This window comes from Chelonia mydas, chromosome 1, assembly GCF_015237465.2.
Source record: "Chelonia mydas isolate rCheMyd1 chromosome 1, rCheMyd1.pri.v2, whole genome shotgun sequence".
NCBI lineage: Eukaryota > Metazoa > Chordata > Testudines > Cheloniidae > Chelonia > Chelonia mydas.
Window position 1 is genome coordinate 328600096 of NC_057849.1, and position 24956 is coordinate 328625051.

The following is a 24956-nucleotide window of genomic DNA, read 5'->3' on the forward strand; positions in this document are numbered from 1 at the left end:
TTCCATATATTTATGTAGACCCATTTCATATCATCAACTTCTGAGCACAAGTCTTCATCTGAAATGAATGAGGAGCTCTGCTTAAAAAATTATGGCCCTATATGAACCATAATTATGTGTTCCTGCAATCATATCATTATTAGGCTTAGTAGATCCAAAAGTAATTACCATAAGCCCCATTGTACTCTTCATTATTCAACACAAAGGGAAAGAATAAGGCAAATAATTCATCTATTTTCTGTACCTCTAGGCCTCTATTACTGTAGTATCCAAGAACCTCACAATTTGTAATGACAGGTTTCAGAGCAGCAGCCGTGTTAGTCTGTATCCGCAAAAAGAAAAGGAGTACTTGTGGCACCTTAGAGACGAACAAATTTATTTGTTAGTCTCTAAGGTGCCACAAGTACTCCTTTACAATTTGTAATGTATTTCTCCTCACAACAGCCCTGTGAGGGAAAGAAATGCTATTTTACAGGTGGGGAACTGACTGCATGACTTGCTCAAAGCCTCACAGGAAGTATGGCAGAGAAAATAATTGAACTGAGCTCTTCTGAGTCCCAGGCCATGACCCTAATCTCAGGACCATTCTTGCTCTCTTCTTATGCCCCCATAACTGTTTTAAGAGAGGAGAGCAGAACAAATACACCATTGTTTTCTCCTGAAGGCTATCTGCACAGTTGCAGTTGGGGCTCCAGAGGATTTCAGAAAGGACATGTCAGGCCAGAGGACGAGGAAGATGAAGCCAGGAAAACATCTGTTCCACATGGCATTCCCCATGCTTTTCATTACTACTCAGTTTGGCATGGTATCCTGCACGGCAACAATTTCCAGCAGGAGAGTTAGTTCTGCTCATTACAGCATTATCTCCTACTCCTCCCTCCACACTCTCTATTCCAGGGGTGGCCAACCTGAGGCTCCGGAGCCATATGCGGCTCTTCAGAAGTTAGTATGCGGCTCCTTGTATAGGCACCGACTCCAGGTCTGGAGCTACAGGTGCCAACTTTCCAATGTGCTAGGGGGGTGCTCACTGCTCAACCTCTGGCTCTGCCACAGGCCCTGCCCCCACTCCACCCCTTCCCACCTCCTCCGGTGTGGCTGCCGGTGGGCGGAAGACACTGGGAGCGGGGTGCGGGGGAGCTGATGGTGGGCTGCAGACATATTACTGTGGCTCTTTGGCAATGTACACTGGTAAATTCTGACTCCTTCTCAAGCTCAGGTTGGCCACCCCTGCTCTATTCCCTTTGGAGGGGAAGGCAGGGCACACATGCAGCCACAAAGTCAGTGATATCACATATCCTGAGTGAGCCACATTGCCAAGGGACAAAGGGAGCTGCACAGAGGAGCAGACCACAGGGGTAGTACAAAATTCCCTATAGGCTCTTGGCTGCTCCAGGCGAGGGGAGATTCATGCATCCTGCTCCCTCCACAGACTTGCAAAACCTCATCCCTATCACCAACCAAGATGAAAACGAGGACATTTTATGTGGTGAACGTTTTAGTATTCAAGGGGATGAGTCAAGCGTACAGGACAAAATAATTAAGAAACAACTTCAGCTCCCATTTCAAGTGTGTGCAACTCCCATTGAATTCACTGCAAGTTGCACCCACGGAAATGAAAACTGAATTGGCCCAGACTGCTTTTTAATTATTACGTTTCCCTCTGTACTTACCCAGCAATACATTTTTAACAATGACCATAAAAGAGATTTTATGATCGCACCCATCTTCATAGATCCAGTAACCACCCCAAACACACCAAGAAATCCGTTATCTGCAGCAGTGGTTCTCAAAGCCGGTCCGCCGCTTGTTCAGGGAAAGCCCCTGGCGGGCCAGGCCGGTTTGTTTACCTTCCGCGTCCGCAGGTTCTGCCGATCGCGGCTCCCACTGGCCGCGGTTCACCGCTCCAGGCCAGTGGGGGCTGCAGAAAGCGGCACGGGCCAAGGGACATGCTGGCTGCCCTTCCCGCAGCCAGGGGCTTTCCCTGAACAAGCGGCAGACCGGCTTTGAGAACCACTGATCTACAGGCACTCAGATACCACAGAATTTGCTCTGAGGAGAAAGTCCAGGATATACACCTTAAGATGCTCAAAAACACCTTCACTAAACAAGGACACTCCACCAGAGAAGTAGATTACATCATGGAACAGGTCACCCAAATATCCCGAGAGAACCTGTTTCAATACAGAAATAAAACCCCCTTCGACTGCACACCCTTAGTTGTCACCTACCACCCCACACGGAACTCATATAGGGTAGCATCAAACAACTACAACCCATAGTTGATGGGGACCCCATCCTGAAAGAAAGCTTTCCTGAACACCCTCTTCTGGCCTTCAGACAACCCCTCAATCCCTCCAAGCTCATTTTCAGAACCTAGCTCCTAACAGACCAGGACGCACCAACTCAAAGCAGCACTATATCCTGACAGAACAACAGATACAAAACCTGCTACAATGCAGACTGCTACAATGATCAACACCCCACATAACATGGGACACATTCCAGTCACAACATGTGGTGTGCCTCATCCAGTGCACTAAATGCCTCAATAGCAACTATGTGGGTGAAACTAGACAATCACTACACTCTCAAATGAACTCACACAGGAAAACGATAAAAGACAAAAACACCCTAGCACCTGTGGGTGAATACTTTTCACAAAGTCATCACTCAATATCTGACCTATCAGTCCTCATCATAAAAGGAAACCTGCACAACACTTTCAAAAGACAAGCCTGGGAGTTTAAATTCATAACTTTACGAGACACTAAAAATCAGGTTCTGAACAGATGGATTTATGACTTATTACAACAGTCTGTAACCCACTAATAATCCCATCCAGCTGTTTCTCCCCCCCCTACCCCCTTCATTTCCTTCCTATGACTGGAGGGGTGTTAATGGGTCACTTCACCTTATATGGTCCCTTGAAATATGCATTAATTACTTTTGGTAAACAATCTGTTCCACCTTGTATTTAGCAGTGACACTGAGTTAGCTTCTGAGACCTGAAGAAGAGCACTGTGTAAGTTTGATAGCCTGTCTCTCTCACCAACAGAAGTTGATCCAATAAAAAATATTACCTCACACACCTTGTCTCTCTTACCACCAATAAAGACATTTAAAAAAGTAATGATGGCCTTTTAATTTTATCAAATGCTTTCTTCACCATGTGATATAATTAATGGTAAACACAGCACCTGGTTAAGTCCAGCCTGATTATAGTGTCCAATTAGAGTCTAAATAAATAAATATGAGTCCGCTCTGTACTGCAGTTTGCAATATATTAACTTGAGCACCAACAATGTTAAGTGCCTTTATATCCTGGGTTTTCATTTTTTACTTTCTGAATCAAAATAAAGCTTTTAAAATAAAAGTTAATGGGTAACTCCTACAACTGAAATGAAGAAGGAAAAACATAGGGATTTTACCTTTTTTTTTTTTTAAATCCCTCTGTTTTAGCCATAATTCCTTCCACTGAAATGCCTGGGAGGAATTTAAGTGCCAAAACTCCAAAGCCATTATAACCAATATATTTCATTTTAAACTCAGAGAACTGTAGTTTGCATGTGTTTTAACTGGAGGAGTTGTAAATAAATTATGTTAAGAGCTGCATTTTATCAACTAAAACATATTGAAGAATGGGCCTGATCATGTGTCTGCTGCCATCAAAGAGTTTGCTACTGACTTCACCGGGAGTAGGCTTGGGCTGTATCCAGGGCTGCTCTTCCATGTTTTTACAGACAATTTGTGGGAGGGTGAGCACCTCTTCCCCTCTATTCAATGACCATCATCATAAAAGGAGAAAGAGTGAGCAGTCAGAGTAATGTGTCATGGGCAGCAATGCCCTGCCCCAAATCCCAAATTCTTTCTTCGTTATATTTATTTCTTCCCAGAGCCAAAAAGGGCCAAATCCTCTAGTGCAGTGTGGCCTCCCCACTGGTCTGATGTAAACAGACACTAAAGCTAGTGTAATTGGCCAAGGAACAATCACCCCAGTGGATTCTTTGGTGGAGTAGAGGTTCCTATGTTACACCTCTTCCCCTTTATGGAGGAGATCGTATGATGGGATAACATGATTTTGGCAATTAATTGATCTTTAAATATTCATGGTAAATAGGCCCAATGGCCTGTGGTGGGATGTTAGATGGGGTGGGATCTGAGTTACTACAGAGAATTCTTTCCTGGGTATCTGGCTGGTGAATCTTGCCCATATGCTCAGGGTTCAGTTGATCGCCATATTTGGGGTCGGGAAGGAATTTTCCTCCAGGGCAGATTGGAAGAGGCCCTGGGGGTTTTTCGCCTTCCTCTGTAGCATGGGGCATGGGTCACTTGCTGGATGATTCTCTGCATCTTGAAGTCTTTAAACCATGATTTGAGGACTTCAATAGCTCAGACATAGGTGAGAGGTTTATCGTAGGAGTGGGTCGGTGAGATTCTGTGGCCTGCATTGTGCAGGAGGTCAGACTAGATGATCATAATGGTTCCTTCTGACCTTAATACCTATGAATCTATGAATCCTCATCGCCTAGCTCTCTGATGTGATATTATGTAATTTCAAAATAATAAGCAAACACTAAAATATATTTCACAGCCGTGCCATATGTTCAGAGAAATAATAACAGCTTTCTAATGACTGTACTAGTTAAAAACGGGAGCTCCAAAGTAAGTTTATTCTCTATTTTCTAGCAATACCATCTATGAAGAGTGACCATGAAAGACAAACCTGTACCATCTTATTCAAAAGCTCTTCTTTCTCTGTCCATTCAGAGTCAGAACTGCTGACTCCAGTGACAAAAATACATATTTATTGCTTTCATGTTTAACTTTCCTTAGCCATACCGAGACAACACAGCTCAGGACGACCTGGATTCTACTCCTTCTTGTGCGTTATCAATAGAATTGTTACACCTGTGCAAACCCATTGAAGGCAACGGACTTGCACGGGTGTCACAGAATGCTTTAGCTGACTTGCATGGTTTTTATTACTGTGGAAGACCCTACATGATTTTAACTAAAACATACTGTTTTCCAGTATGGCTGCAAGGGAAAAAAAAAAAACACATCTTCTTTACATTTCAAATTGAGCACATTTGAAACGACATTCACTGAGACACAACTAAAATGTAGCTATTCTAACAGCCAATTCCCAGAGCAAAGCTACGTTTTAAGATAATGAAACAAATTATCATTTACACTAAGTCTCCTGGCAGTGTAAAGGAGCCTTAAAATGTGTATACAACATAAGCGTATGTTCCCAGCTCAGTGTAAAATTTATGAACGCTTTACAATGCAGGGGATTGTAAAGTAGCCTCAGTGTAAATGAGAATCAGGTCCAATGTATTTAAAAGGCCCAACTCTGCACCAAAGCGTGACCTAGAAGTCAATTCCCAGCATGGGAACAAACACGGGTTTATGGCTCCCAAAGCCTCCAACAGGAGCCAGAGACAGGAATCTGAATTTGATTTATAGAATACATTTCTATCTAGATAACATTAGGCCCTAAAAAATGCACGTCAGTTATAATTCTATGCAGTATCATGTACGCTGGTAAAGCATCATAACAGAAAAGGCTCTAAGACTCAGAATCCTGGTGTGGGCAAAGAAGGAATAGGTTCAGCTCCAGCCCAAATACAACAGGGATGACATGGCCATTCTAAACTCAGGTATGTAATGTATCAGTTAAATAAGCCTTTGCATCAGATGACTGGAGGGTACCTAAATGTAATGCCAATTTAAAAAAAAAAATGTTCCAGAAGTGACCTTGGCAATTACAGGCCAGTAAGCCTAACTTCAGTTTGGGCAAGTTGGCTTAAATCATAGTAAAAAACAGAATTATCAGAAAGATAGTTAAACACAATACATTGGGGAAGAGTCAGCACAGCTTTTGTAAAGGGAAATCATGCCTTTACAAACCTATGAGAATTCTTTGAGGGGGTCATTCAACAACCATGTGGACGAGAGTGATCCAGTTGATGTTGTGTACTTGGACTTTCAGAAAAACCTTGACAAGATCCCTCAGCATAGGCTCTTAAACAAACTAAGAAGTCATGAGAAAAGAGGGAACATCCTCACATGGATCAGTAACTGATTAAAAGATAGGAAATAAAAGGTAGGAGTAAATGGTCAGTTTTCACAATGGAGAGAGGTAAATAGCATGGTCCTCTAAGGCTATGTACTGGGACAACATATTCATTAATTATCTGGAGGTGGCAAAATTTGCAGACGACACAAAATTACTCAAGACAGTTAGGTCCAAAGCAGACCATAAAAGGTTACAAAGGGATCTCACTAAACTGGGTGACTGAGCAAACAAAAAAGCAGATGAAATGTAATGTTGACAAATGCAAAATAATGCCAACTATACATACAAAATGACAGGCTCCAAATTAGCTGTTACCACTAACAGTATACAACACAAATGGTTAACAAGTAAAAGTTCATCTGTTCTGCATAAAAAGCATCCAACAAAGTGAATATTACTGGGATTTGACAACAGATTATCCCTTCTGTTCAAAGAAGGAATCATCCACACTTCCTGCCCAGTGATTACCCAGAAAACAGCATCCCATATCACATGACCTGATGCAGTAGTAAATTACAGTTGCTGGGCAACAGTAATACCAGTGCAGATGGCTCACTGCAGTTGATACCTTCAGCTCTGCAGATTAATTCATAATTTACTTGTGTTAAAAACTGGACGGAAGAGTTTCCTGGGCTAGTGGTAACTTGTTTAAAAGCCTTTTAGCGTATTTTCTATTTAAAATGATCAGCCTACATGTTGGAAGGTCAGACATTTCTTGCCATACACTAAGGATCGTTCAGCTTCTCTCAGCTCTCTTTTTTTTTTTTTTGCATTAAAGAAACTAGAAGCTACAGGACAACAATGTTTTTAATACGAATCTGCCCTGAATTAAAGAGTACTAATGTAGACATGTAAACTTCCTCTGATAAAGAATAATAGAAAGTGTATTGCATTCTTAAACAGGAATACTTCAGAACAGAATACTACTATTGTGTACGTACTTAGCACTTTTCATTTGAGGAGCTCATCAATTCTTCCAACAAATTCCACTTAGTGTAAACATATACACTATATTCTACTTTAAGTGTATCTTTTTTATAGCAAAGTAGAATTAAAGGAATTACACTAGAGATTAATTTAATCCAAAGTACCAAATTATTTCAGTACACAGCAATGTGTAAACTGCAATTTAGTAACAGTGAAACTCCAATCATTCTGTGGAGGATTTAACTGCAGATATTTCATTTTAACACAAGGAGATAAGAAACGTTTTAGATAAGTGACTGAATATTTTTTGGCTCAGATCCTGATCTCTACTACCATGGTGTAACTCCAGAGTAACTCCACCCACTTTAATGGAGTAGCTCTGGCTTCACACCAGTGTATTTAAGAGTTGAATCTGATATGATATATTTAGATACTAATAAAATAAATACATAATCTTGATCTGATTTTTTTAAACTTTCATTTTGTCTGCACCTCATACTTATAATAGTTTATGAAAGGATTCAAACACTTACTACTTTTCTGTTTTGCACTGCCTTCTTCATGTTGCCATCAGTAATAAATACTTTTCAGGACTAAGAGTATTTTATAGAGGGCTTGCCATGTCAAAGCTATTTCTACTACTATAATAAAGCCTAGACTTGGAGTCTAGGATTGAAGCCTTATTTTTGTTTACAGTAAGTTTCTAGTCCAGGTCACTTTCTGGTTCTCATGCACTAGCACGATGCTGCAGTTTTTGAACTGTAAGCATTGCAGAGAATACTTAGATCTAATAAAAGGCTGTCTTCATTAGCATTTGTCAAAAAAGAAAATAATGAAAACACTTCTAGCAATACTGTATTAGGTTTATCCAAAATGATGTGCTTTTAATGCAAGATTATGCTTGTGAATTCAAATTCACAAAAGTCATAATGAAGGTTCCCCCAGGAATGGAATGTACTTACCTGGGTGGGGCTCGATAAATTCATGAATGGGACTATATAATGAGGTTCCCTAGGACAGCAGGGGACTAGATTAGATGACCCAAGAGGCTCCTTACAGTCCTATTTTCCTCTGAATAACAAGATACTCCCTTGTGTAAGAACAGTATTTTGAACTATTGTATGTACTTTTAAATAAGTTTCCTAATATAGATGTGCAAAGCAGTTGAGTTATAATTGCAGTGGATATCATCAGTGAGTTTCCTCAATTTCTCTGTTTAAATTCTTAATAATATGTATTTAACATGCATCTTACCAAACCATTCCCTCACCAAAGACATGGCACAATAAAATATATAAACAATGACAAGTATTGGTAAATAACTATTATTTATCAGGAAGAACGTTCCAATTCTGTAACAAAATGGAAGTAGAAGGTAACAGGAAAGTAGAAGGGAAGAGCAGCCATATTACACCACTGAAAACATGTGGAATGGGTTATTGAAGGTCAGAAGAGATGGACTGAGATAGATTAAAGGTGGAATGAATTGTTTGAAAGTAGCGGGATCTCTAAAGGCATGTGATATCAAAGAGAAGCCCATGGAGGAGATCTGAAATATATAACTAGGGTCTACAACATTAAGAGCTCTAGAACTTGAGTCCATCTGCCCCTTTATGGACATCCAGTGTAATGAACATACAGGTGCATTATCTCAGCACAATCCCTGGCTGAGTATGTGTTATGCATCTTCTTTAGTGGCTGGTTCACAGAAGATGACAGTCTGCTACAACTACCAGCCAAAGGAAACAAAGTATAGAAGTTCATGCATTTTGGCAAAGTAAGTATTTAAAGATATGAGTAGTGCTTAAAGGATCTGGAGGTGCTGGGATCAGTCCTCACTGATGACCTGTGTTGTTGGTTTTTACAATAGGGAATGTAAGAAGGAAAATAAAATGAAGGGGAAAAAATTCCAAATGATTACACAATAAAACACATAGTTAGGAGGCTAGTTATTTGAGGGACATTCTCATTATCTTTTATGTGAGATTCAAAAGTGTGTATATGAGAAATAGAATGGAGGACCAAACATCAACTGTGTTTAGATAATTTTTTTTACCTTATGTAATTGTTTCTAGGCACTCATGTAACACAGTGATGAACTGAATATAAATACCTAGACAGATTAGAGAGACATACGTTGCCAGACACTATTTATGGTGTGTTTTCTGTCTAGAATATGCTGCACAAAACTGAAGACAGACAATACCTTGTCCAAAGACATTTGCAATGTAAGTTAGTTCAGTCACCTGGTGCAAATGATGATCTGATCTCCTAGCAGTACAGTATTACTTTTGGGTCTTGGTTACAAAGTTCTCTATCGCGAATTGAGGTGGATAGGCTTCATATAGAATGTGAATTTTAAGTAGGGATTTAAATGAAGAGAGGGTGAACCTCTGGTGTTATTTTGTACTTTGTGCTGTGCTGTGCTGTCCTGATGCACTGAATGCACTTCTGGAGCTAGTCTGCCTGGAGCTAGTCCTTATTCAACCCTCCTCTTCAAGAGCCACTTCTGTTGTGATGCCTTCAAGAAATCTGCCAACTAGTAATACAGAAATGTAGGAATTGACATACTGGACCAGACTAGTGGTTCAATCGCCCATCACTGACAGTGCCCAGAACCTGATGCTCCAGAGGAAGATGCAAGAACCCCTGCAGAAGGCAGTTATAGTAGTTTACAAAGGAATAGTCGGGGAACTAAACAATGAAAATCCTCTGTTACATGCTGTAGCTCTTCCCCCTATCTTTTGTTCATCTGTTTATTTTTCATTTAGAATTGTCATTTTTTGGGAGAGAGACTGTGCCTGAATAAGAGAGAGTTCCAAATGAAAGAGGTATGAATGGAAAACACGAAGGGGAGCATGAGAAGCTTAAATGTTACGCAGCAGGTGAGAAGAAGTCAAAGAAGGGATTTCATTAGGTAAATGGTAAGATCTGAGTGGTGAGAGGGAAGATTATTTTAGCAGATGGACTGGAGAGTAATAAGGACAAACCAGGAACATAAAGTTTTCACAGTAGTCACAGTGACAAACAACCAAGGAACAAAGTATTGTTTTCAAGCAGTATGGTGAAAAGAATATATGAGATGTGGTATAGGAAGAAGCAGCAAGATTTGGCAACAGCCTGAGCATTGGATGAAAAGAGGGATAAGATTTTGAGCTTAATAAAGGAGGGGAGAAGGGCTCAGAGGGGAAAGATCAGGAGTTCAGGTTTTGTTATATTCCATTTCAGATGGTCACAGAACATCCAGAATGAGATTTCAGCAAGATTGGAGATAAGAGGCTGAGCAGAAGGGGAGTGGTAGATATGGGAGTCATCAGCATAGAGCTAGTAGCTGACTAGATTAGAAGCACTTCTCCTTCATTTATTGAAATGATTGCACTGTGAAATAAATGCCTTACCCATGTTTATTTCAAAGTATGATATGAAATTCAAATGTCCTTTTACATATGTATGCAATCAGATAGTCTTAAAGGCAGCTGTATTTATTGTCTCAACATATTGAATTTTATACCCAGGCATAATGCCTACTTAAAAAGTTAGTGGAAAATCGAAGATTTTTCAAATACTTACAGCTCTCTCTAAACCAGTTTGGTTCAAATACATTGAAGGCTCTTGACTATCTTCATGGAAATCTGATATTTTAAACATAAACCAACTTTTGAACTATCAGAATCCCACTAAGGAAAACGAAAGAAAGAGAGAGAGAAAGACAGAAGGAAAGCCTTTGAACCATGCTCCAATAACTGAATATAAAATGGGTCAAAGAAATTTTATCAATTGGGCATGCCAAACAAGCAGGAGAAATTTCAACTAAAGTAGTTTTTCTCTTTCCCCCTGTACCAGAAAGCTGCAAAGGCTTGAAAATAAAGGTTTATAAGAATTTGATCTTTGAATATAGCTAACATCACTACTAAAGAGACAAGGTGGGTGAGGTAATATCTTATATTAGACCAACTTCTGTTAGTGAGAGAGATGAACTTTTGACCTTACACAGAGCTCTTCTTCAGGTCTGGGAAACTTGCTCAGAGTGTCACAGCCAAATACAAGATGGAACAGTTTGTTTAGCATAAGTAGTTAACACATACTTCAAGGGACCATTAAAGGTGAAGTGGCCGATTAAAAGGTGAAGTTGGTCCAATAAAGATATTACCTCACCCACTTTATCTAATACCCTGGGACCAACAAGGCTAAAACAACACCGCAAATAACATCACCACTGTCATACTATAATATTTCCTATGGCTGCTTAATGATTTTTGTTTCTAAACAATCTTTCTAGATTATTCTCGAGATCAATTATTCCAAACCTAGACAATCATCCAATTATTTTCCTGTAATTTGATGCAGCACCACGGTCCCACCCAGCTAGCTAGACTCAGGTGTGGGAGTGTGGCAGTAGAGGTTCAGGGTACCAGTGTTTCTCCTTTGACCCCCACTAAAGAACACTCCTGTCTAAAACGTCCCATATAACATTCTCCAGCAGCAGTATTCTCTGGTCACTCCTCTTGAGCACGTCCTGCAAATGGCCCCAGAATCCACAGGCAGTAAAGCACAATTCACACTTCTGCTAATCTAAGGGCATGGCTACACTTGCAGATGTAGAGCACTTTGAGTTAAACCAGCCTTCGTAGAGCACAGTAAGGAAAGCGCTGCAGTCTGTCCACACCGACAGCTTCAAGCATGCTGGCCTGGCCACATTTGCGGCACTTGCAGCGGCATTGAGCATGGTGCATTATGGGCAGCTATCCCAGCATGCAAGTGACTGCAATGTGCTTTTCAAATGGGGGAGGGATGGGGTGGGGTGGAGTGTGACAGGGAATGTGTTGTGTGTATGTGGGGGAAGAGAGAGTGGGTTTTTGGGGGGCTGAGAGCCTGTCTGCATGCTGTCTTGTAAGTTCAGACAGCAGCAGACCCCCCCCCGCCCCCACCTGCCTCTCTCTCTCTCACACACAGAATTCCACACTAATGGTTGCTTTGTCTCGGAGGAGATAAGCAGCTGGCTATCAGAAATGTAGCTTTCAAAGGCCATATCTGCATTCCTACAGTGATTCAAAAACAATGACAAGAGTGGCCACTTGACTTAAGGGGATTATGGGATGTTTCTGGAGGCTGATCAGAGAACAGTAATGCAACACCTCATCCACACTGGCACCGCAGCGCTCCACCGGGAGCGCAGCAAACGTTATTCCACTCGCCAAGGTGGAGTACCAGCAGCGCTGTAGCCGCGGAGTCAGAGCACTCTACGTGCCTTGCCAGTGTGGACGGGTAGTGAGCTAGTGCGCCCGGGGCTCCTTTATTGTGCTGTAACTTGCAAGTGTAGCCAAGCCCTGAGAATTTCCAAACATCAACTCCAGTGCATCCTTTGATATCCCAGGAGTGGACTCAAACGGGCTCTGAACTCAAGTTTGTATCCTCTGCATAGAGGTGCAGAGAGTTACCACTGTATAACTTTTTTATTTTATTTCTTTATTAAAAAGACTGCAAACCAATAAATAACCAAGGTTGACAAATGTGAACTACATGCCATTTGTCACCAGGTACCATCCAAAAATGCCACTAGTACAAGATGATAGGTTTCAGAGTAGCAGCCGTGTTAGTCTGTATTCGCAAAAAGAAAAGGAGGACTTGTGGCACCTTAGAGACTAACAAATTTATTTGAGCATAAGCTTTCATGAGCTACAGCTCTCTTCATCGGATGCTGTAGCTCACAAAAGCTTATGCTCAAATAAATTGGTTAGTCTCTAAGGTGCCACTAGTACTCCTTTTCTTTTTACTAGTACAAGATATGCATGTGAATGAGACGTATCAATTATCAATGTTCTTTCTTGTTGTCGATTGTAGTCTTTATATACCATACCAAAGCTAAGCACAACTGGTGACTTTTTCTCCAAATTCATGTTGAAGTTCTAGTTGTTGCCCAGTTCAGGCTTCCATCCATTAGCTTTCCTTCCCATCTAAAACAAACAAAAAAAAACAACAACAAACCAACAGTCCTCTCTAACATCCTCTCTGGTTGCTTCATGACTGGTTTGTTGGGTTTTTCTTTGACACCAGTTCTACTGTGCTCAAATTTCTAGGTGATGCCAAAAACGCAGGCACTGAAAACATGCACACCCAAACTGCAAAGCAACTTTGTGGGAAATTAGAGTAATGGGGGTTTAAAAGCAACAAGAGGGGTCCAGACATTAATGTGAATTCCCATGGAGAGGATGCACACAACACAAATGTAGTATAGGGATTGTTAATGAAGCCACCACACACATCAAATTAAAACAAGTTCATTTTAAAAATACTGTCCTAATATTACTTTTATTACAGGAGTGGAGATCAGGGTTGGGAGTGGAGATAGTCCACAGAAGGATTACTCAGTCTTAAGTAATGGTCCACCTTATTGAAAACAAATTGAAAACCATCAAATTACAAATCATCAGCCAGATTCTTAACTGGTCTACACACCTGTGGAGCTCCAAAACTGCCAATCTAGACCACCTGAGGATCTGACCCTGTATCCATTTCAAGCACAAATTTCCACGTGTGACTAATTGCTCCAGATATTAAAACAGAAATATTTTTTTTTAAATTCTAATTTATTTTTTCAACATCTGGACTGCTTGTTTACTTTTGCACCTTGCTCAGCAGAGATACTGAATACAAGCTGGTCAGTGTCACTTTTATTGCTTAGTCATTTCCTATATCAGTTTATCTTTCTGGTTCACAGACATCAGCAGGAGACTATGGTATCTGAACTACAAACACAGCAGGGGAGTGTTTAAATCAAAACAAAAGCAATTGTTTTAAAGAAAGGTTCATATTAGGTTTTCTCTTATTATTTCTATGTCAGTCATGCTTAGGAACCCCAGTCACAGACCAGGACCCCATTGTGTTAGACACTGTAGAAACACAGAACTGCCATTCCCCTCCAAATGAAATGTGAATTGTTTGCCTAAACAACCTGACCTTCTCCTCTTAACTTGCTATAACCGGCCTATGTGATGTATTACAAACCATAATAGCTTCTGGACTTAGCCATAATGAATTTTTACCCAATTTTGGGGCCTAGAATGAAAATCAATGTTAGACGCTACTCACCTCTGTTATATGCGGATTGGGATTAAAGCCACACAGGCTGCAGACCACGGTTTGACACTGTGTGCATGTATTGTAATTGGCCTGTTCTGGAGTGTGCAGCAGCAGTTCAGTGCTAGTGCAAAGAGGACAGAAAGTTTTCTTTGGGGCTGATTCAGCAGGTGTGGCTGCAGTTACTTGTTGTTGCTGTGAAGCTTTACCAGGCCCTGGTTGCTGGCCTGATAGTTTTGTAGGTCCTGGTTGTTGTGATGGTAGCTTTGCAGGTCCTGCTGGCTGAGGGGATGGCTTCCCAGGCCCTGGCTGCTGAGATGGTTGTTTAGCAGGTCCTGCTGGCTGAGGGGATGGCTTCCCAGGCCCAAGCTGCTGAGATGGTTGTTTGGCAGGCCCTGCTTGTTGAGGCGATGGCTTTGCAGGACCTGCTTGCTGTCCTGGTTGCTGAGATGGTTGTTTTGTAGGACCTGGCTGCTGTGCTGATGGCTTTCCGGGAGCTGGTGCGTGGGATGGTGCTCTAGCAGCATCTGGCAGCTGTGGTAACGTTTTGGTCTGGCCTGGTTGCAGTGTTGAAGGTTTTGCAGGACTCTGTTGTTGAGGTACCTGCTTTGTGGATTCTGATTGCTGGGGCTGAGTTCTCTGTGGCCCTCGTTGTTGAGATGGTTGTTTTGCTTGTTCTGATGGAGGGCCTGTTGGCTGACTAGGCCCTGGTTTCGGAGCTTGCTTAGCTGCCCCTGGTTGCTGCTGTTGGGGTGGCAGTTTGGAAGGCCCTGGTTGCTGGGGTGCAGATTTGACAGGCTCTTTTTGCTGAACTGTTGGCTTTGGAGATTGTTGCTGAGTTGGGTGCTTTGCATGTCCCTTTTGCTCCTCAGGCTTTCCCTGGTCCTTCTGAACTGCTTTTTGTTTCCTGTTGGCTTCTTCCTGGGCTGCATCGGAGTCCGATATCAAATCGAAAGGATTGAACTTGTTTACGACTGAAGTGACTGCACTTAATGGATTGGCCTCAGAGAGGAAGCTAGGCATCATACTTGGCTTCTGATCTTCTTTAAAATCAGTCCTGGATTTAGATTCTCTCAGACTGGTGGAAGAAGGGCTCCTTCCAGGCGACCGTTGTTCTGTCTTCAACACATCTACCGTTCTGCTTTTGCTTAAACTGGATGGAGACTTACCTGGCTGTCTTGCATAGTGGTTTATATCAAGCTCAGGATGTCTGTGGGGAGATAAATACAGTAAAATAAAAATAGTGAAAAACTAACTATAAATTAGTTGTAATTATTGAACTCTTTGGAAGAAAATATTTTTTTTTAAAATGTAAAGAAAAATAAGGTAGGAAAAGTTAAAGATTATGGCCACTGAATCTTCAACTGCTTAACTTCAAGCATGTGAGTAGTCCTCAATGGGACTATTCATATGAGTAAAATTACTCATGTGCTTTAGTGTTTGCAGGATCAGGGCTTATTACTAGAAGGATTATCATATTTTTTTTGTTCCAGAAACATTTATCTGAATATTTAGTTGATGTCTGATTTAGTATTTAGAAACTAATCTAACAGAAGTACCATCCTTATCCAGAGAATTTTCTTTCAGAAGTCTGAAGCACTACAAAATTAAGCTGTTATTTTCCATTTCATCTAAACCCAGATGACTAACTCTTCACAGTATCTCTTGGGGTGTACAATTCAAACATGGAGACAAAAAGAACAGTAAAAGAGAGAGGTGTTCCATGATCAGCAGATCAAAGCATGGCCATCCAGGAAAAATACTCACATGTTACAAAATATTTATATATAATTGAGCTCTAGCTATTTGTACCTACTTTTAATGGTGTATTTACAACTGAATATGCAGCAATGATTCAGGCACCTAAAATCCCAATAGATCCAAATGTAGAGATATCTTTTATTATAGTATTTACACTGACATTCATTAATAATAAAGAAAAAGTATCTTCATTCAGATGAAGCACAAGCTAGCTAAGAGAATCACTTCTTTTTAGCTTTTTCATTAATAGCACTGAAACTATCCCTCTGTCCCCCACCTAAAAAAACCAACAACATAATTCATCTGACAACAAAAAGATCTATCTTATTCTGCAGGGTTTTTTCCTTCTACAGGTCTCATTTTCCTTTGTTTTATAATAGAATATAGAAGGTTAAGCTAGGGAAAGAAGGGAGCCAAATCCAGAAAATACCTAAGGGTGTAGTATGGTTTTTTAATTGTTACTCTGTTGGTTTATACCTGGAGGGGATGATATTCTATTCAGTGCTATTGTATTTTAGCCAAAGGGTGACACGTGATGTTCTGTTTTGTGCTATCATTTAGTCTTTCCTGGAGGATATGATATTCTCTCCTGTGCCATCATTGTGATCAGTTTTCAGACATCTCAAGTTAAATATAGTCCCACATTTCCAAACATGTTATTTCTTAATGTACATCATGAAAATCAGGCAGTCATTCATTACAGTTAGCCTATTAAAGAATCTGAGGTCCATGACTACAATAAAAACAAACTAGCAGATAATTTTTAATTAAGGGTTACATCAGAACACTACCATAGTTATAAATAGTAGTAACATGCTACACTGGATTTCAAACAGCTAATGTTACTAGAAACACACTACTTTAATTCGTGACTATTTTGAGCTTTAATGAATCCCTGATGACAATGAACTACCCTAAGAAAATCTATATGGTAGGCATTTTGGTTCTCAAGATTCTAGCAATTTGCAATTTCACATCAATCCTGACTTGCTTTTTAAAAAGTTATCCAAAACAAGGGTGTAGGGAACAGGATTCCCATGGATGGCTAATTGCTTTTATTGTCATCACATTAACTAGGGTTGCCAGTTTTGGTTGGATATATTCCTGGAGATTTCATCACGACATAATATTTAATTAAAGATTAATCTAACTCCTGGAGACTCCAGGCCTATCTTGGAAGGTTGGTAACCCTAACATTAACTCTGACTAGAAAGCTGCTTTCAGTGCTACACTTTTCGGGTTTTTTTCCCCAGAATAGCCACATGGATTATTGGGAGTTTTATTACATTAATGCATGACCCATTGAAATCAATGAGAGTTGTTTCATTGACTTCAATGAGTACTTGATTGGGCCCCTACTTACCAGGAAGAAAGGTATATCCAGCATGGCCCAACTATAAACTGAATCTATACAATGTTTGCAAATTTACTATAAAGCTTTTGCTAGCTGCCAGTCAGGCCTATCTGGTTTTAGTTCCATGCCACTTTGTGGTACATATTGCATTCATCCAAAGATGTAGTGCTTGCTTAATGAAAATGTATAGGCTTTTATACTAGTAAAGGCTGAGTATGGTTCTGGTATTAATGCTTGCAACTGTTCCAGAAGTTTGAAAGCTTAGGTTCAAAACCGCAAGACCCAAAGAGAAAAAATGGAGGTATGACCATTAACAACTTATGGACATAAATACTGCCTAATGGCTGAGAATACTGAATACCAATGCTTTGAGAAACAGAATTTGAAGTTTAGGTCAGGAAATATGAGGTAATTACAATTCCTCATGCATGAAATCAGAAGAAATTAATATTTAAAAAAAAATCAACTAATGATGATGTTTCCAGGCTAACTAATTGTGAACTTTTTAAAGTGGTGTACTCATGAGAGAAGCAGTCAGCCTCTGCCACTCTTATCTGTGGAACACGGATCTCTTAGAACAAGGAACACTGTAACAAAATTGGCTAATAAGACTAAAAAAGCATGAATTGAAAAATTACTGCCTGATGATGACAGATCACACGTTTACTGTGCAGACCAGATTTGTTTTGCAATTCTCCATAAATGAATGCTTCTATATGAAGGAAACAGACTGTACCTAAACTGTGGAAGAAAATGACTTCCGAAGACAAATTTATTGAAGACTTTTACCTTCGTAATAATAAACCTGGATTTAGGCCTTTTAGTTTTGGGCACATGAGTGTGGGAGCACAGTTTTTCTAATATTTTCTACACCCATGTAAGAACTGAGTTTTAAGAACAATCAGTTATTGTAGTCACATATTGCCTTTATAGTTGTTGATACTTCTGTAAATCTCAGAACTTAATTTTCATTTTTGTCTGGTAGGGAATTTCCTGTTGCCAAACATTTTTAAATGGGGAGAGGAACTCCATAATTTTTAAAGGGAGGCCGTTTTTGAATTCTCAGGCCCAAATCAAAACTTTCTTCACTCCCCAATGCCCTGATTCTTTTGTTTCTCTTCCTCATTTAGGCCGTGATTCAACAAAGCACTCAGTTTCAGTTATGTAATTATTAGGGCCTGATCCAAAGCCCATGGAAATCAATTGGAGTTTTACTATTGATATCAGCAGGCTTTGGATCAGGTCTTTAATAGCCTGAAAACCTTCACGATAAAATTAGTTAAACCAAACTATTTATACCATCAATTAAAATTAATTCTTTTGAAGCCAAAAATAAATTATTAACAATGAACACTAATTAAATAATCCTTCATATTTACAGAAAATATATGTATACAAAAACATATTTCCTACTGGGCGGTGTTGACTTTCTTAGAGTCAGTATAGTCATGCTACTGACAAAAGACTGTATTTATTCTGGAAGAATAAATGCAATACTTAGGAAGCATGGTTCTCAGGCTGGGCTACTTTCACAGCATATACTTTCAAAATACAACAGCAATTTTTTTTGCCAGTGACAGGCGGTTGCTAAACTATTTAATCACATACATAAAAATTAAGTTTACCTAAAAATGAAGTGGCTGTGCTAGAAAGAGATTTGATCATCTAATCCTTTCTGATGATATGGAACAGATCCTCTGCTAGTGTAAACTGGCATAGTGCCACTAACATTCTATGGAGCTAAACTGATTTCCACTAGCTGAGGATATAGCTCATTGTGATTCAGTCACAGTTTGCAGACTACGAACTAAAAGATGTCTGATTTTCTTCAGAAGTGCTGAGCACCCAAATCTCCCACTGAAGCTAACCAGTGCTACAGTTGTTCAACACTCTGAAAAATCAGGTCAATTTTATTTAGGTGGCTCATTTTAAGTACTCAGGTTTGGAAAAAATGGTTTTAGTGCTTATAATAAAATGGTTAAAGTGTCACAATATGCATTACTTGCTCTTATACCAGCTGCTGCATTTCCAGTGACTTGAAAGCATGAAGCCTCAAAAAATACATATAACTACAGGTGTATTTTGTGCAGGTGAAGGGGAAACTCTGTATACTACTACTTATATTGCGTGCTATTACAAAGTCAGTAGTTGTCAAGATGTGTAACACAATGGTATACGGAAGATCAGTTCCCTGTTATAGAGGAAATAATGGTGGTAGCTCAGAATCTCAGATACACTATATAACAGTTGGTATATGTTGTCCTTAGTATGGCAACCACTGTACACTAAAAACAAAACTCCATTTGTATAAAACAAAAATCTAAAAACCAGTGCAGTAAGGGCACCATAGCAATGTGATACTGTGCAGATACTGAGCCTAAATTTCAGCATCACCACCTGAATCATTTCAAAATGAAACTGGAATAAGCCGGTTATGAATGTATTGTTGGGAACAATCCTGCATTGGAAAATAGATGGACTAGATGACTTAAAAGCTCTTTCCCATCTCTAATTTCTTTGCTCACATAGGATTACTCTTCAAAGCAACAGCCTCCAGAAGAGCAAAAAAGTTTGAAGCTAAGGAATCTCAGCATCACTAAACTAGTCAGTTGCTTAAGTCAAAGTCATTGTGTGCCTGATCCAAAGACCATAGTAGTCAACTGAAGGACTCCCATTGAAATTCATGGATTTTGGATTAGGGTCTCAAAAGTCAGGCTTCCCACCTTTGTCAGAGAATCCCAGCAGCAGCAAAGAGCAAGTAAAGCCACTGAACGAAGAATGGATACTTGGTAATACAGATAGGCATGCAGATACTGTGGTGATGAGCACCAGTACAAAACTCTGAGATATGTTATCATCTACCCTAACAAATCATCTTTTTACTCAGCATAGCAAAGCACACCTGATTATTAAAATGTCCAATTTACAAAATACAGACAGGTTTTATTTTAATGAAAAGTGAAATTAAGTTATACAGCTATAATAATCATCTAAGGGTTTCCAGTTATCCCAGAACATACTTTAAGGGTAACAACTGTCGGCAGATATAAAGATGTGGCCAAGTAAAATCATTTTAGCCACCCCTAACAATGTAATGGGAATGTTTATCTTCCTTTGTACTGGCAGGTTAACTTGAAAACAATAAACTTTTAAAACCTGTGTGTCTTTGTGGTATCCCAAACTGCTACACAAAAGGGAATTTTGAGCTTGATTATGCACCCCTGGAGGAGTCCTCATTGGATTCAGTGGGGGCCACGGCAGGCCCTAAATTAGCTATAGAATTATATTGCACACAAACTTTCATTATTTGTCCATTCTTAACAAACATGCAAGAGATATAAGATGAAACCTAAGTTTCAAGCAAATCGGAGACAAATTCATCCCAGGTGTAATTCCACTGACCTCTGTGGAGTTCCTCTAAGGGTGGATTTGGTCCAATCCTCCTTTTTTGTGTTCTCTTAGCATTCACTTATACAAGCCTGATATTATATAAACTGAACTGGCATTTATCTGGCGTGAGGTCAGTACACCACAAGAACCTGTGGAACAGGCAGTCAAAGGAGGTTCCTTTTTGTAGCCTGCTTCAAGACAAACAACACACCCAGCCCTCGAAATTGTAGGCTCCAAACTAGCTATACCTGGATTGTGGTCCTGAGAAAAGGGCATCTTCAGCACCATGGACAAGGGAAACCTCTATCTTCCCTGACCATAATGTGAGTTAACACTACTACTGAATTACAAGCACACAAAGATAAGTAGTATTCCCTTTTGGGGCAAGCAATGGATTTGGGGTAGGAGGGAGAATACGGAAGTAAATTGTTTTAGCTTTTAGATATACATGAAGAGGTGAAGTCAAGCCCACACAAGACACAGAATCCCTATTTGACAATACAGTCCATGCTCCCTATTTGTCTTTCCCCCGTCCCCCACACAAAAAATGAGAAAAGACATAAGGGAGGACTATATAGGTGTAAACAGAGAGCCTTTGGTCTTTGACTATTTATATAAATCAATTGTTACTAGCAGAGGCAGATTAAGACTTTCAAATAAAATAATGCCCTAGAGTTTAGGAAGATTCAGTGAGACTCCATCGGTCCAGTAGCAGCCGCTACAGAACTGCTCGGTGTGGGCAAAGCTCTCCTGGCTCCTAAGATAGCTCGGGGGAGCGCATCCCAAGCCTTTATACCCCAAACCCCCCAATTGTTCTTATCTGCAAACCTCCGGCTCCCTTGCCACCGAAACTAACCAGCCCCTGGGACTGCTCCAGGAAGGGGGGTGGGGGAGGCGGATTATTCCGGATGATTAGAAACCCTCGGAGTGGGGGGAGCAGAGGCTCCACCCCAGGGTCCGTACCCACGCTACCTCCCCATCGACTCCCCGCCTGCACCATGCACCGCCCGCTCCTGATGCAATGCACCGGGCTCGCAGGGCTGCGGCCGCGGCAGCAGCCCCCCACCCCCCCGGGAAGAGGGAGCGGGGTCTCGGCGTGCCTTTGCATGGGAGGCGGCTCAGCGCTGGCCGTGCCGGGGAGGCTCCCTTTGGGCAGCCCCTGCGCCCTTGACATGACAGCGGCGATCTGTCTCCTCTCCTCCTCGCTGAGCTGGCTCAGGTCCGCCTCCACGCCGGCTGCCAGCCCTTGCCCGCCGCCGTCCCCGGCCGCCGCCAGCCCGGCCAGCGCGTCTCCCCCCTCCAGGCTCGCCTCGTTGCCCATGGCTGGCGGGCTCGGCTCCCGACAGGCGAGCTCTCGCCGCTCCTCGGCGCAGGCTGGGCGGCTCCGGCCCCGGCTGGGCTCGCCTCTGCCCCGGTGGGGAGCGGGGCAGTCAGTCCTGGGCGGCGGGCGCCGCTGCCTGCATGGCTCCGGGGCGCTGGCTGCGGCCGCGGTGGCGGCTGCCGGGGCGAGAGAGAGCGAGCGGGCGCCCGGGCGATGCCAGCCTAGCTCTGCCGCCGCCGCCGCCTCCCCGCCGAGCGCATGCTCCGTGCCGAGCGCAGGTGGCTCCCCCCCCCTCCCCGCGCACACAGCGGCGGCCCCCGCCTTACCCGGGCAGTTAAAGGAGACGCGGAGTCCCAGTGCGCCCCCCCCCCCCCCGCCACACACACACGGGACCCCCGCCCCCAACTCATCACCAGGCGTAAGTGCCGCAAAAAAGCTGCATCTGGCACCGGGATCCAGACAGTGTGGGGCTCCCCCACCCACGCACCCACACACACACACACACACACACACACACAAACCACCCTGATTCATAGGCAGCCAAGTGTAGATGCTCCAAATACATCCCCAGACCCGGAGATATACCCGTGCCGGAACTAGGGGTGCGGCCACACCCCCCGGCTTGAAGAGGTTTCCATCCTACTCAGAGTTTACCGTTTGGTTCAATGGCTCTTAGCAGCCCACTGTAATAATTGTTCCAGCGCCCTTGAGTGCAGAAGCAGCAGCTCAAAAATCCCAGATCCACCCTTCTGGGTTCTGCGAAATTTTTGGCCCCATCTTACAAATTCCACAGCTAAGAAAGGGATCACAGCTCCTACTGCAGTGCAGGGGGAGGGACAGCTCAGTGGTTTGAGCATTGGCCTGCTAAACCCAGGGTTGTGAATTTAATCCTTGAGGGGGCCATTTAGGGAATCTGGGGCAAAAAATTGGGCATTGGTCCTGTTTTGAGCAGGGGGTTGGACCAGCTGACCTCTTGAGGTCCCTTCCAACCCTGATATTCTATGATTCTACCTTCAACACCTGGACCCTATATCACCCCAGTTTTTTGTTGTTTGTTGTTGTTTTGTTTTGGAAGCTGTTGCAGTGGGTTATGTCAGGGCTACTCTCTTTATGTTGAAGAATTTAGAGGGGAGGGGCTAAAAATTGGCTGAATCCATCTGCTGGCTTCATATTGTCATGGCACTTTTGCATGATGAATTAGAGTCTGGGTTTATTTTACTTTATTTTGATGCACTGGGGCATTTAGACTTGCTCACCCTTATGGCATTTTAGGGTGTTAGGAGTTGAGTTCCTGTGTGTCATAAAGCAGCATCACGAGTGGCTAAAAAGTCCAATGCTCAAACAATAGTTCTTTCCACGGATGATGGAGGAGTCAAGTGCAGGGCCAGAGGATGAAGCCAGAACACTACTCGTGCCTGACACCTGCTGTACTTTCCTCTTCATACTCTCCACTTTCTTCTTTCTCAACCACCTCTCTTCAGGGTCTTTGACTCCTTTGTGCCACACAGCCCTCCATTGCAACCTATTGTTCGCCATATCTTCCCAGCTTGAGGTGTTGATGTTGAAAGTTTTCATGTCCTTTTTTGCAAATGTCCTTAAACCTGAGCCAAGGTTGTCCCAGTGGTCTTAGAGCATCCACAAGTTCTCTGTATGGGAGAGCCTTTGGAATGTATCCATCTTCCATCTGGTACAGATGACTAACCCAGTGGAGACATTTGTGTCTGAGAATAGAGATTAGACTGGGTAATTTCACTTTCTCAAGTACTTTGGTGTCAGGGCCTTTGTCTTCCACCTGATATTTAGAATATGGCAGAGACAATGTGTGTGGAAGGTATTTAGCCTTCTTTCATGCCTGTTGTAGATAGTCCAGGTCTTGCCACTGTATATCAATATGCTAAAAACACATGTCTGGTAGACCCATATCTTGGTGTTCAATATCAGTTTTCTGTTATCTCACACACACTTGGTCAATTGGCCAAATATGGTGATTGTCTTTCCAATGCAAGAATTAAGTTCATCATAAGAGAGGTTATCTGATACATCTGATCCTAGATAACAGAACTTGTGCGCAACTTTTAATGTGGTGCTAGTTATTAAACTTTGGGTGCAGCCAACACACCTTGTACCATAATCATTGTCTTCTTCAAAAGTTCTTCTTAGAATCACAGAATATCAGGGTTGGAAGGGACCTCAGGAGGTCATCTAGTCCAACCCCCTGCTCAAAGCAGGACCAATCCCCAACTAAATCATCCCAGCCAGGGCTTTGTCAAGCCTGACCTTAAAAACCTCTAAGGAAGGAGATTCCACCATCTCCCTAGGTAACACATACCAGTGCTTCACCACCCTCCTAGTGAACATTTTTTTCCTAATATCCAACCAAAACTTCCCCCACTGCAACCTGAGACCTTCACTTCTTGGTCTTTTATGTGGTTAATGTTAATGTGTTGGCAACAACTTTGTTTGGTACAATGGAATTTCCATAGTGAAAGTCTTATTTGGCAGCATACAAGCACACGGTCTGTGTCACAGTCTACACTGTGAAAACTGCAAGTATGGAGAACATCCTGTAGGTGTTTTCCACAGGTTACAATTAAATCTGGTGCCAGATCTTGAGTGTCTCCACAAAACCATGTGGCAGTGACTGCCTTGGAAGTAGGTGTTGGTAATGCACAGCCCTTGGTAGGTGCAGAACTTCAGTAATCTTTGCCCATTGTCATTAATTTTTCCTTCTCCATGGTGGCCAATGCATAGTGGCCAGGTCTTGTAATCTGAGCCAATTTTAGCTTGCAGTCTTCCAGTAGCAGTGGTAGCTTACTACTGACACTGCCGAGTTGCTGAAAAAGTCCTTCTCTTCAGAGATAGAACGATGTGTTGGGGTGTATATAGTGATGTTAGCAAAGTCTCCTGTGGTAGATAGTCTTAGTAATATAATATGTTCTGATGTTGCAATGGGACATTTAGCCACGTGTGCTCATGAGTTTTTGATTGGGAAACCCATCTGATGTTCACGGTGGTCTTGTTTCCTTTTTCCAGTTCCAGGGAAA

At 41.9% G+C, this 24956-nt stretch overlaps 1 protein-coding gene and 1 long non-coding RNA gene across 3 annotated transcripts in view; both read right to left on the minus strand.

The window, feature by feature from the left end:
• Nucleotides 1–22079, minus strand: part of PCLO (piccolo presynaptic cytomatrix protein) — a 530921-nt gene extending 508842 nt beyond the window's left edge. For both annotated transcript variants that reach the window (XM_043552451.1, XM_043552450.1), the window contains exons 1-2: nucleotides 21692–22079; nucleotides 14099–15296 (exon numbers count right to left, since the gene is read on the minus strand). In XM_043552451.1, the coding sequence (XP_043408386.1) occupies nucleotides 14099–15296; nucleotides 21692–21912 (1419 nt within the window). In that variant the 5' untranslated portion in view covers nucleotides 21913–22079. The remainder of the gene's footprint in view (nucleotides 1–14098; nucleotides 15297–21691) is intronic.
• Nucleotides 1094–10549, minus strand: LOC122466772. Its single transcript, XR_006292569.1, has 3 exons — nucleotides 10538–10549; nucleotides 7791–7796; nucleotides 1094–1232 (listed from the first exon to the last, which is right to left on the minus strand). It is a non-coding gene; the product is annotated as an uncharacterized LOC122466772 (long non-coding RNA).
• Nucleotides 22080–24956: the final 2877 nt, after the last annotated feature.